Genomic DNA, 20151 nt, shown 5'->3' on the forward strand with positions numbered 1-20151 from the left:
AGTCTCTTTTGACACAGCGAGGCTGACACCGAAGCAGGGGGCGAGTCCTTGTTCCATCGAGGCTCCTTAAAGGCAGCTCTCGCCGTCAGGCTCAGCCCCATAGCCTCTGAGCCGGCGCAGAGTGCTTCCTTCCTTCCTTCCTTCCTGACGAACTCCCGACCACTCGGCTGGTTCTCGGACGAGAGGGCTGGTCGAGGCGGAGGCGTGACCGGCCATAAGGGTCGAGCTCCCGCCCCTCTCGGGGTCAGCCGATCAGCCCGGGAGCTTGCAAAAGCCCCCCCCCCCCCGCGATCCGCTTCCCGACCTCCCCCGTCGGAAGGGCGATGGGGAGACAGCGGAGGCCCGCGGGGGAACGGGGGGGTCTCTGCGGGGGGGGGGTCTCCCTCCCTCCCCCCCTCCCCCCCCGCCCCGCTCACCTCCTTCTTGACGTTCCAGAGGAGCCGCTCCTTGGCCCCCTGCTGCTCCGGGCCGCTCATGGCGCCGCTGCTTCCCCTGCACGCCCGCGGGGCAGAGACGCCGCCCGCCCGCCGGCCCGCCGAGCCCCCTCCCCGCGCTCCCCGCGCTCCCGCCGCAGCCTCGGCCCGCCCCGCCCCCGCCATGACGTCAGCCGAGCAGCTGCGCCCCCCCCGCGGGAAAGGAGGGGGCCGGCCGGGTAACAATGCGCCTGTGTGATGGCCGGGGGAGGGGGGTGGCTCGCAGGCTAGCCCTGGGACAGGGCGGGAGCCTGCAACGGGCTTCTGAGCATATGCAGAGTGCCACCCACACTTGCCCGAAACGCACTTCGGTAAGGCCTCTTAGTCTGGGGGGCGTGGGGGGGGGGGGCAGCGGTGCTCTGCCCGGGGGTCGGGGAGGGTCGTCCAGGAGGGGCCGAAGTCCCAGGCTCCGCTGCGCCGCCGAATGGAGGGAGGGAGGAGGAACCGGGCTGCCAACTTCCCGGGGGCGGGGGGAGGGCCGGCATTCGAGCCGGCAGACGGCAGAGGTCAGTTGCCCTGGAGAACATCTGCAGGCTTTCCCCCGTCTGGAGTTGGCAGCCCTGTCCCCCACGTCTCGGAGCTTGTTGTTCGGCAGTAAAGGTGAACGCCCGGGCGGGCGGAGGCGCTTCAAGGGCCGGCCTCCCCGTCGGCGCTGGGCGTGAGGAGGGCGCCTCGGGCCCATGCCTGCCTCCGAGGGTTGGTGTGAAGATAAAGCGCCCATCCTGAGACGGAGCAAGGCGGAGTCCCCCCAGCTCGTGCCAACTAGCGCGCCCTCGCTCTTTGTGGCCAGGCAGACCCATATGAGCCCTTGGCTGCGGCCCTGCTCGTGCCCCCCTCGGAAGAAGCTTGTAAGGAATTCCATAGACGCAGAAATAAAAGGCTTTGGGAGTAAAACCGCAGCCCTGCGTCCCTGAGCTGGAGTCCCCACAGCTGAGCTGGCCCGCCAGAGACAAAGCAGGGAGCTCCCACAGGCAAGCGGGCCTGCGGCACCCACGCCAGTCCTGGTCCCCTCAGGACAACAGATCTTCCCCACACTGGGAGGGGAAGGTTGGAAGCCCGCAGGCGCCCAGCAACGAGGGAAGCCGGCTGTCAGGTTCTCAAGACAAACGACACCTCTGCCTTTCTATTAAAGTCACCAAAAGAAATCCCTGAGCAGTGGGGGGCCATGAGGCTGCCAGAGAACCCAAACCCACAAATGCGTCCCAAGAATAACATCTGAAAAGGTTTCCCTGAATTTTTTCCTCCACTTCTTTGGAAGATAATTTTGCGGCAGAGCCTATTTGTCTGGAAAGAAACTCAATTTCAGCTGCTTCCCAAGCTGGCCAACAGCAATTTCATAACATACAAGATCATATTTGTTGTTTAGGTGAAAATCCTTAGATGCTGCTCTGATCGTGAGAGTTTCCTTGGGAGGCCCCTGTGATGCTGGAACCAACCTGGACCACAGAATATTGTTGAAAACACAGAAATTCTGGACTGCTGACAACCACTCGTCAGACTACAGAAGCCATTGAAATCCACAAGCACATGGACAATTTCAAGAGAAAGGAAGAAAACCGTAGAAATGAACAGAATTTGGCTGCCAGTTTTGAAAAACACTGGAGTCAAGACAGTGACTAATCAGCTCCACACAAACACAGGATGACTAATAAACAATCAAAGGGAACAAAGGCCAGACTACTTCTATTCAGATGCCTCACCATTGACCTTGCTATCTCCATGGTTACTCACATGCTACACTTCATTGTTACTCACTTGCCAGGCCACTCCTATTCAGATGCCCTCACCTATTGGCCTTTACCCACAGGTATATATACTCCACTTGCTTTCCTTTCCTGTCAGATCACTCACAGATGCCAGCCACAGATGCCGTGAGCGTCAAGGAGAGAATGCTGCTAGGACACTGACCATACAGCCGGAAACCACACAGCACCCCAGTGATTCAGCGTGAAATGACCGACAATAAACTGGCAATGTTAGGTCTTGGAACCTTAAGCCCGTGAATGAACTCTGAAGTATTAGTCAGTAGCGTTTATTGAAGAGGTACCACAGCACCGTACTTGCCAAAGGCAGTTCTGCTGAAGCTGGCATTCACGCTCCACTTTATCCCTTGTAGAGAACACCCCTCCCATTTTTTTTTGAGAGTTTGTGAACTGCGGTTGCTGGTGGCCCCTCCCTTTCCTTCCAGCTGGGAGGGCAGCCATCTACTCCATGGTGAAGAGGAGGGATGGCGGCTGCAGGGATGACAGAGGGCGGGATAGCGGCTGCTCTGGAGGGGACATGCCATGCCCGCTTTGACCTCTGAGGGTCAGAGGGGCGGCGTGGTGTCCCAGAGCTGGCGCTAAGGTGGTGGAGGGGCCTCGCGGCAGCTCTCATGCACCAGAGCAGCCTGCTTGACCTCCACTCACCTTTCCTTCAGCGCTGCTCTGAAAGAGCTGGAGGGACACACTCCGCTGCCCTCAACCTCCAGGCCATCTTGAACCCCTTGATATGAGGATGAAAAGAGCAGCATCGCGGCTCGAACCGGTTGCAGACCCATAGCCTGAACTGCTGGAGCCAGGAGTCCCATCGGGTGACCAAGGGCCAAAACCGTCTTGAGCAGCATAACTGGCCTCTCGTGGCAGAATGGGGATCCAACCCCTGTCGTTCATGCCGCGAGAAGGTTAAGGATACCCCAAAGCCTGCTGTTTACAAACAATACGAAGGGCTGTTTCAGTTGGCGAGGGGGGGCGCCCAACGTCCAAAGTGGTTCTCAGGCCCTAAACTGCAGCTCTCTCTAAAAACTGAATGGCAAAACAAGGGGCAGCAATAAAGGGGGCAGTATTTCAAGAGCATTTGCTTGGGCTTATTTTTTCCCCAGGCAATAACCAGAGATGCGCGAACTCTGCGCTCCCCCACAGCAGCCCCCTGTTTACAGCCGTCACCATGCAGAATAGGAGAACTTCGGATCATGCAGCCAGCTGGAGTGGGAAGAACGAGTGGGCGCTTGTGAGGAAAGCCCTCGGCCACCTCTCTTGGAGTCGCTGGCACGCTGGGCCCAGAAATGACTGGGAATGTCCCTGACTCCAAATGTTGCCACCCAACCTCTCGTATTCCAGTCCCAAACCCAGGACAGAAAGCAACTCATGATGGCACAGGGAAATGCCTTCTGCACATGGCCGGAGGAACATTCAGTGTCAAGAGTTCCGAGCGCAAAGAGGTCCGCCTCAAGATGCAGTGCTTGCAAGGGCGCACGAGGCCACCTCAGCTCAGCCCGACCAGGCATGTCCCGCGGCTGTCCAGTCCAATAGCTAACCAGCAGGATTTATGGTGCCATCCACCACAAAGGGGATTCGCCCGTCTAAATGTGCTGATTTCTGTGCCCTTAGCGAGGAGCCAACTCTGCTGATGGCCCGTTAATATAATTCACACATCCCACTTTCCTTTCCCTATAGGGACATAAAGAAACCTATAGCCTACCTTTCTCCGTTCCCCTGTTTGTTGTAAAACAACCCTATGTGGTAGGTTAGGCTGAGAGAATGCAGCAGCTGTGCCAAGGCCATCAGGAAGCTTAGCCAATCGGACGTGGGCCTCCCTCGCCGAGCTCCAGGGCTCCACCACACCCAGACGAGCAATCCAATGGCCATTGGATTAAAGAGGTGCCCTGATTAGCGAAAGCTGGGCAACAGGCTTTCTAAAAGAAGTATTCACAATAATTAAGTGTGGCTCAATCCATTTTCGCTCCCTCTCCTAGAGCAGTGGTGGCAAACCTTTGGCACTCCAGATGTTATGGACTACAATTCCCATCAGTCCCTGCCAGCATGGCCAATTGGTCCATAACATCTGGAGTGCCAAAGGTACGCCACCACGGTCCTAGAGGGCGGAATGCCTTTTCAAGAGGGGCCTTCTTGGAAGAGGAGTTCTTTCTCTTGCACATAAAGCGGAATGCCTCTTCCGAGAAGGTGCCGCCCAGGGGGGGTGGTTATCGCACCCACCTTGCTCCTGAAACAACTAATGTTTAGGACGACTGGCTTATTATTTTGCTAACTTGAGCAGATATTCAACCGAGTAATTAATCAATAGTACAAACTTGTCTGATTAATCAGCTTTAAAAAAAAAAACCGCCCGACTTCCTATGTAAACTGCTTTGGTGAGACAGAGGCAGGCTCTTCTAGTGTCTGAATGACCCCCCCTCCCCACCCAGAGAAACAAGACCTTAGCCCCATCTGCGTCACCGAGAACCCTGCAACGGGGGGGGGGGGGGGGGGCAATAAAAAAAAAATATGCTCTTCCAGCTGCAACCTAAAACAGCCCCACATCCCCCCTCTCCTCATGCAGCTGAGCCGATTTGCATTCCCTAGGGCATAGGTGTCAAACTCGTGACCCTCCAGTTGTTATGGACTACAGTTCCCATCATCCCCAGCCAGCATCATGCTGGCGAAGTGATTAAGAACTGTAATCCAACATCTGGAGAGCTGCAGTTGCCACCTATGCCCTAGAAACGATCCCACATTCTGGCAGGGATTTAATTCACCCAAATGCGCCCCTGGCGAAGTTCCTTCGGACCCCCGGGGCTGCAGGCTCAGCCGCAACACATTCGTCTGGCTAAGCCCAGAGACGCACACCACGCCCACCCACCAGGGTGGGAAGAATCGGCATGCTCGGACACTCTGCGGCTGCTTCTGCCCATGTTGCAAAACTAAGTCCGGGATCATGTGTTCTAGAGGCCGGGCTGTGGAAGAGCCACGTTTTGACTCGGAAATCAGTCTCTTTTGACACAGCGGGCTGACGCGAAGCAGGGGGCAGTCCTTGCTTGTTCCATCGGGCTTCCTTAGGGCAGCTCGCCGTCGGGCTCAGCCCGCAGCCTCTGAGCCGGCGCAGAGTGCTTCCTTCCTTCCTTCCTGACGAACTCCCGACCACTCGGCTGGTTCTCGGACGAGAGGGCTGGTCGAGGCGGAGGCGTGACCGGCCATAAGGGTCGAGCTCCCGCCCCTCTCGGGGTCAGCCGATCCCGGCTGGCCAGAACTTGCCCACGATCCGCTTCCCGACCTCCCCCGTCGGAAGGGCGATGGGGAGACAGCGGAGGCCCGCGGGGGGGGTCTCTGCGGGGGGGGGTCTCCCTCCCTCCCCCCCGCCCCCCCCGCCCCGCTCACCTCCTTCTTGACGTTCCAGAGGAGCCGCTCCTTGGCCCCCTGCTGCTCCGGGCCGCTCATGGCGCCGCTGCTTCCCCTGCACGCCCGCGGGGCAGAGACGCCGCCCGCCCGCCCGCCGAGCCCCCTCCCCGCGCTCCCCGCGCTCCCGCCGCAGCCTCGGCCCGCCCCGCCCCCGCCATGACGTCAGCCGAGCAGCTGCGCCGCACCCAGAGGAAAGGAGGGGCCGGCCGAATGCTAATGCGCCTGTGTGATGGCCGGGGAGGGAGGTAGCTCTGGAAGCTAGCCCTGGGACAGGGCGGGAGCCTGCAACGGGCTTCTGAGCATATGCAGAGTGCCACCCACACTTGCCCGAAACGCACTTCGGTAAGGCCTCTTAGTCTGGGGGGCGTGGGGGGGGGGGGCAGCGGTGCTCTGCCCGGGGGGTCGGGAGAAGTCGTCCAGGAGGGGCGAGGGCAGGCTCCGCTGCGCCGCCGAATGGAGGGAGGGAGGAGGAACCGGGCTGCCAACCTCCCGGGGGGGGGGGGAGGGCCGGCATTCGAGCCGGCAGACGGCAGAGGTCAGTTGCCCTGGAGAACATCTGCAGGCTTTCCCCCGTCTGGAGTTGGCAGCCCTGTCCCCCACGTCTCGGAGCTTGTTGTTCGGCAGTAAAGGTGAACGCCCGGGCGGGCGGAGGCGCTTCAAGGGCCGGCCTCCCCGTCGGCGCTGGGCGTGAGGAGGGCGCCTCGGGCCCATGCCTGCCTCCGAGGGTTGGTGTGAAGATAAAGCGCCCATCCTGAGACGGAGCAAGGCGGAGTCCCCCCAGCTCGTGCCAACTAGCGCGCCCTCGCTCTTTGTGGCCAGGCAGACCCATGCACTCAAGGTTACCTCACCATCAACACCATTGAATCCTTTACAAAGCTGCCCCTCCGCCTCCAGCCCGGGAGCAGTGCGGGCATCCCGCTGACAGCCCCCTCCCCCTGCGCCCAGCCCCACAGCAGGAGGAGCCCCGCGTCTTTGATGGGGACACCCGCAGCAGGCAGAAAGATGCCTTCCTCACCCCTCTTAGAGACGGAGGAGCGGCCCCCACCCCCACCCCCAGGTGGGAATGGCATCTTCTGCAGAGGCGTAGCTACCATGGGGACATCCGGGGACAAGTGCCCCGGGCGCCACCTTGTGGTGGGCGCAAAAATTGCAGGTTCGTTAGTGGCTTTTTCTATTTTTCAGGGTTTTTCCCATTTCTGGCCTGCAGGGGGCGCTGTTTTTAGGCTAGCAGCACCAAACTTTCAGACTATTGCCAGGTGGCTCTCCTGATGATACCAGCCAAGTTTGGTGCAGTTTGGTTCAGGGGGTCCAACGCTATGGACCCACAAAATGGGTGACCCCATACTCCATTATTTCCAATGGGAGCTAATAGTAAACGGCGCTACCATTTTGAGGGTCCATAACTTTGGATCCCCTGAATCAAACTTCACTAAACCTAGGTGGTATCATAAGGATAGTCTCCTGCTGATAGCACCCAGGTTTGGTGCAGTTTGGTTCAGGGGGTCCAAAGTTATGGACCCCCAAAAGGGGTGCTCCATCCTCCATTGTTTCCAATGGGAGCTAATGGTAGATGGGGCTACCCTTTTGAGGGTCCATAACTTTGGGCTTCCTGAACCAAACTTCACTAAACCTGGGTGGTTTAATCAGGAGAGTCTTCTGAAGATAGCCTAAAAGTTTGGTACTGTTAGCTTAAACATTGCTCCCCTGACAGGCACCCTCACATTTTCCCCAGGTTCTCTCTTTAAATCCACCTCCTTTGGAGTGGATTTAAAGGGAGAATCTGGGCTCCCTAGATTAAAAAAAACATTAAAAGTATTGTTGAAGGCTTTCAAAAACCAGATTCAACTGGTAGTTGTGAGTTTTACAGGCTGTGTAGCCGTGGTCTGATAGATCTTGTTCCTAACATTTCGCCTGCATCTGTGGCTGGCATCTTCAGAAGTGTATCACAGAGAGAAGTCTGTTATAAGAGAAGGCTGGACACAGTGTATAATAGACTTCTCTCTGTGATACACCTCTGAAAATACCAGCCACAGATGCAGGTGAAACATTAGGAACAAGATACACCAGACCACGGCCACACAGCCCAGAAAACCCACAATAACCAACATTGAAAATGATGCTGTTTGGGGTGGGGAATCTACCCTGAAACAGCATCACTTTCAATGTTGTTTAAACTAGGGAGCCCAGAGTATCCCCTTAAGGTGGATTTAAAAGGAGAATCTGGGCTCTGTAGTTTAAACAACATTAAAAGTGATGCTGTTTCAGGGTGGATTCCCCCTCCTTAAAAAAAATAGCATCACTTTCAATGTTGTTTAAACTAGGGAGCCCTGGGTGTGTTCAGATTTGTGTGTTGGGCCATGTTCTATAATGCAATGGTGACTTTGAGATGACCTGGTGCAAAAAATGTTGTTTGGTCGTGGTGGGGGAGGGAGGCTGCCCAAATGGGGGGGGCGCAAAACTCAGATTTTGCCCCGGGCTCCATTTACCCTAGCTACACCCCTGGTTGCGTCCACCCGATTATTACAATATTGGGCCAGGGGTGGGGGTGGGCTATGAACCAGGGATCCCCCCTCCTCCTAGTCTGACGCTCTGCCACACTGGAGCTCACTGGGAAATCCAGGCACAACTGGTTTTCAGGGGGCAACCTCAGAAGAGCATCCCAGGCCTTGTGGATCCAGCTTCTGACCAACAGGGGGTCTTCAGGGTCCCAAAATAAGCGTAAGCATTTTATTGTCACTGCGCACGCACAACGAAATCTACAGCAGCATTCCTGGATGCACACAATTCCAGACTCATGCCCCACCCTCACTTCCCCCCTCCTCCACCCATCCCTACACAGCCCCAAACACATCAACACGAAGCCGCGGAGTTCAGCATCGCCACAGCTCTAGAATAGAAGCGGTCTCTAAGCCTCTTAGGATGCAGTCATTCCAGCTACCCCAGATCCTTCTAAAGCAGCGGTTCTCAGCCTGGGGGTCGAACGACCCTTTCACAGGGGTCCACCAGAAAATGGTCTTTTTATATTTTATATATGCCAATTTTATGGTTGGGGGTCACCACAACATGAGGAAGTGTATTAAAGGGTCGCAGCATTAGGAAGGTTGGGAGCCACTGTTCTAAAGGGATTGTTGCATGCAGATCTCATGCCCAGAGGGACTCCTTCCCCAGCAGAATCCATCTGTCCTTTTCTACTGCCATCTTCTGCCCAATATGGTAAAGACTTTTTTTGTTATGCTTGGTGTACCCTCAGTCATCCCATCTTCCTGCCCAATATTTCAATTGTTATTATACATGTTATGTATGTATTTTAGCCAGGGGTGCTGCCAGCCTCCAGGGGATCCCCTGAAATGGCAGCTCACCCCCAGACTGCAGAAGTCAGTTCCCTCCAAGAAAAGCGACTGAATGGCCTGGTCCCCCACTGAGGTGGTTGTCCTGCCAGGCTCCACCACCAAAGCTCCAGGAGTTTACCAACATGGATCTGGTTACCCTCCCATCCCACACGGGTGGCCAGGGCAACCCGACTTGGTGTTGGCTGGCACCTGTGGGTGCCGCACTGAGGACCCCTGCTCAAGATCCAGGTGCAGCTTAGTGGGGAACCAAATATGGCTCAGAAAGAAAGAAAGAAAGAAAGAAAGAAAGAAAGAAAGAAAGAAAGAAAGAAAGAAAGAAAGAATGAATGAATGAATGAATGAATGAATGCTGGAGAGAGAGGTGAAATGCTGAGGAACAGTTGTGGGAAGGGAGCAGCAGGCAAAGATTCCCATGAGGCTAAATCTTTACTTTTCTGTGAAGCATCTGTCAAATGAGAGGGGGAGGAGACGGCACTCAAATGGTGACCCACGTGTAGATTTATGCCAGGGAACTAAAGCGATTGTGCCGAGCAATCCTGTGTATGTTTATTAACTCGCTGCAAGATCTGGTGCGTTCCAATTCCCAATGAAAGACTCACAGTGAGTGGCTTTTTGTGTTGGTGCTTCTTGGCTGTTTAGTTGCTGACCTCCTGGTTGGAATGTTGACGGCAGACTGAGGAGGCAGGAGTTCAAATCCATGTTCTGTCACAAACTCTCTTCTAGGACATCACAGACCTGCAACTTTCACTCAGCCTCACAGGGCTGGCGTGCAGATAAAATGGGGAAGTGTATGATGCCGTGAGCTCTTTGGAAGAAGGGTAGGATGAAAATCGAATAAGTGTGTGTAGGGGATTGCAAAGTTATTTGTGATTTGAGAAGAGGTTGCTCTAAGCACACCCTATTTCTATTGTTAGTTTAAAATTGTTAGTTTCTATTGTTAGTTAGTTTTGGAGTTTAAAATGTCTTTTTTTTAAAAAAACTGGTGCGTACACATAAATAAAATAGAGTATAATCTTCCCAAGGACCTTTGAAATCCAACAAATTTGCAACTGGAAAAAGTACAAAAGAATTAAGCACTATTGTTTGAAATGGAGTAGTATTGCCTCCAGTTGCTTTTTTAACTTGGGGTGCCTGCAGCCGAGTCCAACCGGGCCTTTCCTCTTTCACTCCCCACCAGAAGATACTTAACAATACTGCCCGGCAGTCCCTCCCTCGGCGCTAACGGCAGCAGGTCCCATGTGGAAGGTTCAGGTGAGGAGAGTTCCACCAGTATCCATGGCAACCCCAGTTTTCTGGTTTGAACTTGACAGGGGCAGGTGCCTGTCTGGAGTGGTGCTCTCTCCTGTCCTTAAGGGATGCCAGAAAGGTAAACAAAATCCACTTCCATTAGTGCAGAAGCAAACACAGGACAGAGCTGCACAGGACTACAGTCCCGGGTGGGGGTGGGGTTAGGATTTGAACCCAGGTCTCCCCTCAAAAAAACTCAACCCAGGTCTATTTTGGGTAGCCCCAATTTTATTGCTGCCATTGATAATTCGTTTGTGCCATTGTAAAGATATTTGTGTGTAAACTTATACAAAAATCATGTTGAATAGTGCATTAAAATTATTGGGAACTTTCAGCATAAACAAAATACAATAAAGATGTGAAAATACAAGTGTGTTTTTCACGTGAAAGCCGCAATTGCACACTGCAGGGCACGGGTCTCTGTCGCACGAGTGCATGAACGGACGATGCACCTGTTCTCTTCTGCAAAGTGTAATTTCTTGAGATCCTGGGAAGGGGGCCGGGGAGGAGGCTGAACTCAGACCGATCACACAGAAGTGACCCAAGGCATTCATTCATTTCAATATACATTTCCCACCTTTCTATAATGGATATCCAAGATGGCTTACAAAAATTGCAATCAGGTTTCAATAGGCAAAAATAACAAAGCAAGAATTTTTTTTAAAAGCAAAACAAAATTTTCAGAATAAAACAACATTTTAACAAAACCATGCCTTGCAGCAATACTGATAATCCACGTACGCTGTAAAAAAAACTAAAATATCTCCCTATTAAAACTTTCAATTGTTACAATATTCCAGTGTTAAAAGCTGCCTGTATTTTTTTTTAAAGTTTTGGCCAGGCAACAAAGGGCAATTGGGGCTGAGGGAGGGGGCGGGGGGGGGGGGGCAGGCAGCCAACCAAGCTTCTCTTGGGAGGGCGCTCCAGAACCTCGGCAGAGCCGCTGAATCGCCTGCCAGTGTCGTAGCTGCTGTAACTGGCCCCTGTTGGGAGTCAGCTGCTACATTTTGTACCAGTTGAAGCTTCTAAACCAGTGGTGGCAAACCTTTTGCACTCCAGATGTTATGGACTACAATTCCCATCAGCCAATTGGCCATGCTGGCAGGGGCTGATGGGAATTGTAGTCCATAACATCTGGAGTGCAAAAGGTTCGCCACCACGGTTCTAAACACTCCTCAAAGGCAACCTCACGTGGAGCACATCACAACAGACCAAACAAGATGTGACCCAGGTACTGGATCTGACAACTGCAGAAAGGGAGGTCGTTGGCACACAAGCCAGAGATGGGGAAAGGCACTCCTGGTCACTGCCCAAACCTGGTTATCTAGGCTCGGCAACGGATCCAGGAGCACCCCCAAACGACAGACCTCTGGCTTCAGGGGAGAGCCACCCCAACCAACATGGGTTACCCATCCCCTAGTTTGTCCTATGATCCACCAGCAACACTTCTGTCATGTCTGGATTAAGCTTCAGCATGTTGGTTCTCATCCAATCCATTATCCCAGGCACTCATTCAGGGTCCCTGTGGCCTCCCTCACTTGTGAAGGAAATAAAAGGTAGTGCTGGATATCATCTACATTTTGGTGACTGCGCCCGATGCCTCCGGATAACCTCTCCCACAGTGGTGGGATCCAAAAATTTTAGTAACAGGTTCCCATGGTGGTGGGATTCAAACTGTGGCGTAGCGCCAATGGGGCTCACGGCGGGGGCGGGGCCGGACATTCTGGGGGTGGGGCATTCCTGGGCAGGGCTGTGGGAAGGACGCAGCCGCTGCGCCGGTCCTTGGGCGGGAAATGAATGCACGCAGGCGCAGGCTGCCACGCACGCCGGTGCACCTCCTGCTAGGCTGCTTCAAGTTCTGCGCGCTACTGCTGAGAGGAGGGGCGTAACTAAGGCAAAAATCATGGGGCAAAATCACCCATTAGTCACCCCCTCTCGGCACACACAAATAATTAGTCACCAACTTTCGGGAACCTGTGAGAACCTGCTGGATCCCACCTCTGCTCTCCCAGTGGTTTTGCATAGGTGTTGAGTAGCTTGGAGGGCGGGGGAATAGAAGTCGGCCCTGGGCTTGGGGGACAATACAGGCCACAGTGCTGAACAAGCACCCCCAGCACCACCTTCAGGAAACAGCCCCCCAGACAAGACTGTTCCCTCAAGGCCTGATGCAGCCAGGAGGCCAGGAGGAGGCTGAAAGCTGCAGAAAAGTCGAGCAGAGCCAGTAGCAGAAGGGCGATGGTTCAAGGCTGTTTCCACCCCCTGCCCAGGCCTGACCCTCGATGGAAGCACATCTGGAACATCTGCCTCATCCAGAAACAACTGATCCAAGAGAATTGGACGCAAGAGGGGTTGTCCCTGGGGAGGAGGGGTGTGCCCTGGAGAGGCAGGACAGGTTAGTGGCCAAAGAACTTGGGCTCGGGAGATCCAGGCTCAAATCATCATGAGGCGCAATGGGAGATCTGCTGCCTCACCCTGTTTGACTGACTTCTCTACCCCACCGAGCCGCTGTGTGGATAAAATGGAAAATGGAAAACCTAAAAAACCTAAAGAGTGGGAGAAAAAATATCTAACCAAAGAAAAAGAAACAGCAGTAGTATCATGACTGAAGATTTTTTGGTCTAGTGTTAAATTTGCAGACACCCCACCCCCACCCCCACCTTCGTTTCCCTTTTTAGTGAAGCTGAGCATTTCCAAAAAGGAATTTGGGACTCATGGGTGTGGAGAGATGCTGAAAACTGCGAAGTGGCTCCCACCCCTCGTCGGCCCCGCTGGTCTTTGTTGCTCAAGCGCCTCCTTTGCCAAGGGTGTGGGCACCCCCCCCCCTTTGCCACCAGCCTCCTAGAACGAGTGGAAGGCCAGCCAAGCAGACAGAGCGCTGGACTGAACAAGAGGCGGTCGGCACCGCTGCTTCTCCCCAGCCACTATTGCTCATTCCCCGAAAGTAATTTGGCTTTCTTTCTTTTTTAAGGAAAAGAGCAGGCTGGGAACTTCCACATGCTGTCTCAGGAAACAACCAAACGGTGAAGAATTGTATTGTCAGTCCTCTGAAGATGCTGCCAGCCACACATGCAGGCGAAACGTCAGGGGAAAATGCTGCTAGAACACAGCCATGCAGCCTGGAAACCACACAGCACCCCAGTGACGAATTGGAGAAAAAATATCTCTCAAATATCCTCACCTCCCAGCAGTAGGGAAATAGCATTCCCTAAACAACAACAGTCTGAAAAAACAGACTCTAAAGCTTTTGCAACCTGGGAAATGAGGAAAACCCCATTTCTGCTGGTGTGTAATATGCATTTTTTAAAAAAAGCAAAATACTTTAAAACTTAATCTTTTTAATTGAGATGCTTTTGGTAGATTGATTGAAGAAGAAGAAGAGTTTGGATTTATTCCCCCACCCCCTTTCTCTCCTGCAGGAGACTCAAAGGGGCTTTACAATCTCCTTGCCCTTCCCCCCTCACAACAAACACCCTGTGAGGTGGGTGGGGCGGAGAGAGCTCCGAGAAGCTGTGACTAGCCCAAGGTCACCCAGCTGGCGTGTGTGGGAGTGCCCAGGCTAATCTGAATTCCCCAGATAAGCCTCCACAACTCAAGCGGCAGAGCTGGGGATCAAACCCGGTTCCTCCAGATTAGATACACGAGCTCTTAACCTCCTACGCCACTGCTGATTGAGGTGTTAATGTTGCAACCAGTGTGACCAGGGCAAGCTTGGAGCATGGGAGTGGGTGTGCCCACGCGCATGGGCACATTTCCCAAACACGCACCAATGTTTGCATGTCTCCACTGGTAAGTGCAGAATTTTCTAGCAATCCCACAGCATCAGTCCTGTTCTGGAGGACAACATCCGATCGCCCCGTTTTTTAAAATCGTTACAGTACAAAGAGATAACAAAATGTCGACGGAACAGAATGTTTCCGACAGATGAACGTCCTCGCTCCCAAATGTAAATGTCAGGGTGAAGGTTAAACTTTCTGCTTCTGTCTTGGCATTTATCAAGCTGTGGGAGGCAACCATTCCGCAAGGGCCCCCCCTCCCCTTTTACACGCTGTCCTTGGCAAAAACAGGAGGCGGGGGGGGGGGCTGGGCTGGAGGCTCCCTCCCCCTCTGAGGAAGGACCCGGTCTGATGTGCCAACAGAGCCTGCTGGCATTCCCCTGCCCCCCCACCCCCCCAGTAGAGAGGGGCTGTCAGATCTTACACAATCCGCTAGAATCCCCCCGGCTCACTGAAGAGTGTCAGATCCGCACAGCAAGCGGATCTTCAGGTTCTCATTGTTTCATTTTTAAAATTTTATTAAATTTCTCCACACACCCCTCCCTCCCTCCCTCCCGTGTGAGCGAAGGCCCCCTCGCTTAAGGGCAAGGGGAAGGAACGTATTGGGCCTGACTGAGGTCCCACCTGCAGCCAGCGGTTTTTGAAAAGAACTCAGTGAAAAAGCAGGTGCCAGATCAGGGGCCCCCAACATTTCCTTTGGCAAGTCAGGAAAAATAACCCAGATTACTCTTCCCATCCGCCTGGCTGCCAAGTTCTAATCTGAAATAGACACAGAACACAGACAGAGCTCCAGAAATGAGCTCCAGCCGGCTAAGCCTATTACACAAAACCTATATTTTTAAAAGGGGGAAAGCCTAGAGCAGATCTTTCAACTCTCTCTTCCTGGAGAAAGACAATCCTTCAGCGCTTACCAGAGTGAGCCTGCTGCTGCCCTTCCTCACCAAAGCAAGCTGCGCCTGGACAGCCGAGAGCCCGTGAGGTTTATGGGACATCCATCACTCCCCCCAGAAGGTGCTTACTTGGGCCCCCCGCATTTTCAGTCTTCAGAAAGTCATTGAAAAGAGTTCTGTTTTGGATCGCATTTGGTGAAGTTCAATAGCGGTCCTAAGTAGTGATTTTAAATTTTATTTATTTTTGGTTTTAATGTATTTTATATTTTATCTATGTGACAAACTGCCTTGAGCTCCCTAAGACAGAAATATAGCTATTTCAAAATATTGGTGTTTACAATGTTTACAGTAGTTACAGTGACCAAAATATTCTCAAGCAACCACATCAGTAACTGACCTGGGTTGGTAAGATGGTATTCAAGGCTTCCCTGACCTGGACGGTCCAGACCACCCACCTCTCATCAGATCTCACATCTCAGGTGCTAAGCAGGAGCGACCCCCCCCCCCCGCAAGAAGTACTTAAATGGGGGACCTCTAGGGCAGTGATGGCGAACCTCTGGCACGCACTCGGAGCCCTTTGTGGGCACATCCCAGTTTGGGCACTCGGCATAGCACCAAGGGGCACGAGGGATGTGCCCCTGCAGGGGCGTGGTACGAGCGTTCTGGGGCATGGCGGGGGGTTATCAGGGTGTTCCGGGGGCGTTCCAGGGCAGGGCAGGGGCAGACAGGGGCTTGGCAGGGGTACAGGGCGCACGCGTGCCCCAGACGCAGTTTCCCCTTGCTCCGCCCCGGCACTCGGGTCTCTAAAAGGTTCGCCATCACTGCTCTAGGGAATAGCAAAGTTGTGACATGGAGATTGGCAACGGCAAACCACCTCTGCGTGCTTCTTGCCCTAGAAAAGCCCACCAGGGGTCTCCAAAGTCAGATGTGCTCTAATGACAAAAAAACCCCGTTTACTATTTGAGGGCAACTATGAAGAGGGCATCCCAAAGAACTGGTGCCAAGTCAGAGAAGCCCCTGCTCTTTGCCCCCAGGTGGATGATTTTCTGCCAATTTCCCACCTGTGCACTGAATGACCGACGTCAGGCTAATTCAAATCATGGTTTGATCCTTACGTGGAATCACTGCACTTATTTATAACCAGGCATTGCCTGGCGGCTGCTCCTGCCTCTGAGAGCTCTTCTCTGCTACTGACAACCGTCCCAGAGGTCAGAGGCCGAAGAAGCCTGTGCTCAAAGATCTCCTGAGCGTCTCCATTTTACTTGCTATTTGCATTGGCTTTTAATTGCCATAAGCTGCTTTAGGAACACGTTCTGGGCTGGAAAGGGGAGCTTTCACATGTACCAGGCAAACACGAGGTTTCTTCTCTGCTTGCCAGAAAATGTATTTCTCTTTCCATGATGCAGATACTAGAAAACTGAATGGCTGCTGTTGCGCACAGTTCGTCAATTCAGGCACCTCCTCTTTTTTCTATTCCATCTTCACAGCAACCCTGCCAGGTAAGCGGGGAAGTTGGCAGAGTGTGACTGGTCCAAGGGCACCCAGCAGACTTCCATAGCAGGGATTCGAAGCCGGGTCTCCGAGATCTTATCAGACACTCAGCACTGCAGTGGAATGTGGAGGAGTGACCGCGACAGGATCACCAAGATCAGTCTATTCTAGTATTTTATTTAAAGTTCTAGACATTCCGCCTGACAATTCTGGGGAGGATTATGAAAACACACACCTCGTACAGACATGAAATCAGACTGTCAAAAAGATACCAAAGCCCAGTCTTGACCACCCTTTCTGAGAGAACTTAATTTCCCAATATCCCAATCTTGCCACACTCTTGTTGACTTGATAGCTCCCCTTTCTCACCAAGGCTGCAAGCAGACTCTTTATGCAGGCTTCCGAATACAACAGTCCTGTGGCAGCAGAGCCCTGGACACGATCCCCACGATGCAAGTCAGCCAGTGCTTAGTCACAGGGATACTTTGGAGAAAGTGTTGTGACTTCTAAATGCTTCCAAGGCGTTGTATCAGGTCACTGCTTTGCTGGTTGCCCAGGGACTTTGTGCAGAGGGGCTTGTTGAAATAGGGGGTGGAGCCTAGAGGCACTCTATGGGTTTAAAAATCATACAGAGAGAGAGAGAGAGAGATTTACAGGGTGGTTGATAGAAGGGCATGGAGGGGCCTCACAGAAAATACTCTGGCTCCTTTTCTTCTGGTTCCTCCTCCTGAAGACCCCACAGACACAGCCAAAATCGGAGAAGGCAGAATCCTGCTGCTGGAGTGGTCAGCCACGCCGACCTGTGACTCACCCTGCTGCAAAGAGCCCACCAGCCACAAACATCTACAGAAGTTCCCCAATTTTGATCCCTGCCTGGAGCTGAGCAGCACCTGGAAAGCTGGGGGGGGGGGGGACACAGCCCCAGCAGGGGCCAAGTCACCTGGGGAGCCCCACAGCGCTCCAAATCTGGCAAAAGCTGCAGACCCCCGAGTGGCCCCTTCTGCTGAAGTCATCCCCTGGACACTTTAAAGCAGAATAGTGAACACCAAACTGCTTGGGAAAACTTATTTTTGTAAGCAATGCAGAAATATAGTGAGGGGTGGTTGTTGTTTTTAAGTCACGTGATCTGGTGAACCCCAAACAAATTGCCCTGCAGAACAGTTCTCCAAGGAATCTGGGCCACAGGCAACAGCTGCAGGGTGGTTTGCTGTTTTAAACAGCCTATTGAGTGATGAAAGGAAGCCCCAGCGGCCCTCAGCTCACAAGACCGGAGCAAGGATGTTCGCCGTAAGGGATTTAATGTGCAGGTCTCCATACACTGGAAGCAAATTGACAGCACTTAGCACACACACCGACTTGAGAATGAAGAACTGCAAGATGTTGAAAGGAGCATCATGTTCTTCTGAGTGGAGAAGAAATCTGCGATGTTAACATGCTGCAAAATAGTGCAGGACGGCATCTGGCTGTCCACTATGGTGGTTGCCAGACCAGCTAGTCAAATCCATCCTTGACAGTAGCAGCAGCAAACCAGTTAGATAACTGCAGCCCAGCCTTGCCCAGCAGCAACTCTTTTTCACCATATTGGGGGGGGGGGGGGAGGCGCTGTGGGTCCACCCCGGCTGCATCAGAACAGCTATAGCTGGCCCTGCCAGTCTGGTTCAAGCAAGTACCTGCATAGCTGCCCCTGCGGTTGGAGATCTGCCAGAGTTACAACTTTGCTTCTGGGTTCTCATCCTGATCTCCACACATTAGATATCAGTTCCCTGAGAGAAAATGGCTCCCGGGGCGGGGGGGGGGGGGGGGTTGTTTAAAATGACACAAAAGAGACTATATTCAGCCACGAGCCATTTGGTTCCACGATGATCCATACAGAAGGATCCCTTAATTGGCAACCTTGTCTAAAATCACATGCACAGACGATAGTTTTCTGTCATCCATATGTTGTTGGGACGATCCTCTGAACTTAGAAGATGAATTATGCATCAACCACCATGTTCTTACCGCCGAGGTGACCGAGAGGCCCTGGCAAGCGTTTGGATGGGAGACCAGGGCAGGCAACGGCAAACCACCTCGGGGTGCCTCTTGCCTTGAAAACCTGGCAGCCATTTGGCATAGGAAGACTGGAAAATGACACTTGCGGGTGACGGCGAGGCCTCCCCGGCCTGGAACTGAGTGACTCATCTTGTGCTCTTTCAAAACGGAGAGGAGTGTCCTCAGCAGTTTGGTAGGAGAGCCGGTTCGGAGCCGGTGGCTCTGAAAAATGAAAAACTGCACAAGACACACGCAGTGCCTCAGATGCTGCCTGAGCAGGGCTTCGGAAGGCCGCTGGCTTGTGCGAGCAACAGCTGCAGAAGGCCACATCACAGCTATTTTAAACATTTTATTCCAATTCATTGGAAACACCTGGGTCAAGTATACAGCAAAAATCTACCAACAGTGGCACGCCCTTAAGCCCCAATTTAAATTCTGAATATAGATGTTTCTCATATGCTGCACAACCTTGCTACATTGAACAAAAAAACCACATACAAGCACACAAACTCCACCACTAGAAAAGAAGGACAGGCTGACCCCTGACCTTCCAGGTTGAGGGAAGAAAAATAGATGCTGGTGAAGATCAGGTATGTTTCTCAATAGCCCCCCGGCTGCTCCACGGGCACAGAGTCTGGCACAGGCACCAACATGGGCGGTCTGGGCTGAGTTTTCAATGTTTAAAAAACCCTCGTTTTTTGCTTTCATGACTGTGAAGTGCTTGAGTGTCTCCAAGCTCCCCCCCCCCCCTTCTCTCAGCTAATAACTGGTTCCAAGTTATTTGAAAGTTGCAGACCACGGGAACACCAAGCAACAAGAATCCAAATGCTTAATTTGCAGACATTATGCTAAGTCCAGGGCTTCGTGGATGCCAAGGCATACACACGACCCCCCGCAAAGACCATACGGTTACTTCAATCTCCATCTGAGGATTCAGTTTTAGGGATTAAAAAGTTCCCTTCCACCTGAAAGGTCCTCTACATAGCAACTGAAACATAGGACTATGTTTTTCCTGCCTTTGAAGTCATAATGCCCCAATCTTAGTTTGATGCAGAAGACTTGTTTTGCACCCTGAAAGTGCCAGGATCAATCTGGGGCCAAGAATCCAGTCTGACCAGGGATCAAAGAGAGCCAGAGTCAATCAGTCAGTAGGAGAGACCTCACTCACTCACTCACTCACTCACTCACTCACTCACTCACTCACTCACTCACTCACTCACTCACTCACTCACTCACTCACTCACTCACTCACTCACTCACTCACTCACTCACTCACTCACTCACTCACTCACTCACTCACTCACTCACTCACTCGCTCACACACACACACACACACACACACAAGCACGGCTTTCAGCATTCTTAATGCCCAAGTCTATCTGAGAAGCAGGCCTGATTTGCAGCTCAATTCAGCTATGGAAGAGGCTGATAATAGGCCTAAGACCCTGAGGAGATGCTTCCGGACAATGCAGGCAGAACTGAGCTGTCAAGCAAGGGGCTGGCCCACTACAAGGCACCTCTACCGGTATCCCGTTCCCTGCAACACACTGGGAGGCTCTCTGGCATGTCTACGTCCAAGTCCATGTCAGCCATCAGAAGGCAGGAATTCAAATGACCTTCTGTGGAAGTCAGTACAGACCTCTGAACCCGCCAGCATCGCAAGGCAGCTGCTGGCTAAGATCTACGCTGCCTGGATGGGAAGA

At 53.1% G+C, this 20151-nt stretch overlaps 2 protein-coding genes across 2 annotated transcripts in view; both read right to left on the bottom strand.

The window, feature by feature from the left end:
- Positions 1–542, bottom strand: part of SGSM2 (small G protein signaling modulator 2) — a 131580-nt gene extending 131038 nt beyond the window's left edge. Inside the window, exon 1 of the mRNA XM_048519335.1 lies at positions 417–542. Coding sequence (XP_048375292.1) covers positions 417–476 — 60 coding nt within the window. The 5' untranslated portion in view covers positions 477–542. The remainder of the gene's footprint in view (positions 1–416) is intronic.
- Positions 1–20151, bottom strand: part of NLK (nemo like kinase) — a 543928-nt gene that overhangs the window by 279717 nt on the left and 244060 nt on the right. The window lies entirely within an intron of this gene.

This window comes from Sphaerodactylus townsendi, linkage group LG16 (assembly GCF_021028975.2).
Source record: "Sphaerodactylus townsendi isolate TG3544 linkage group LG16, MPM_Stown_v2.3, whole genome shotgun sequence".
Taxonomy (NCBI): Eukaryota; Metazoa; Chordata; class Lepidosauria; order Squamata; family Sphaerodactylidae; genus Sphaerodactylus; species Sphaerodactylus townsendi.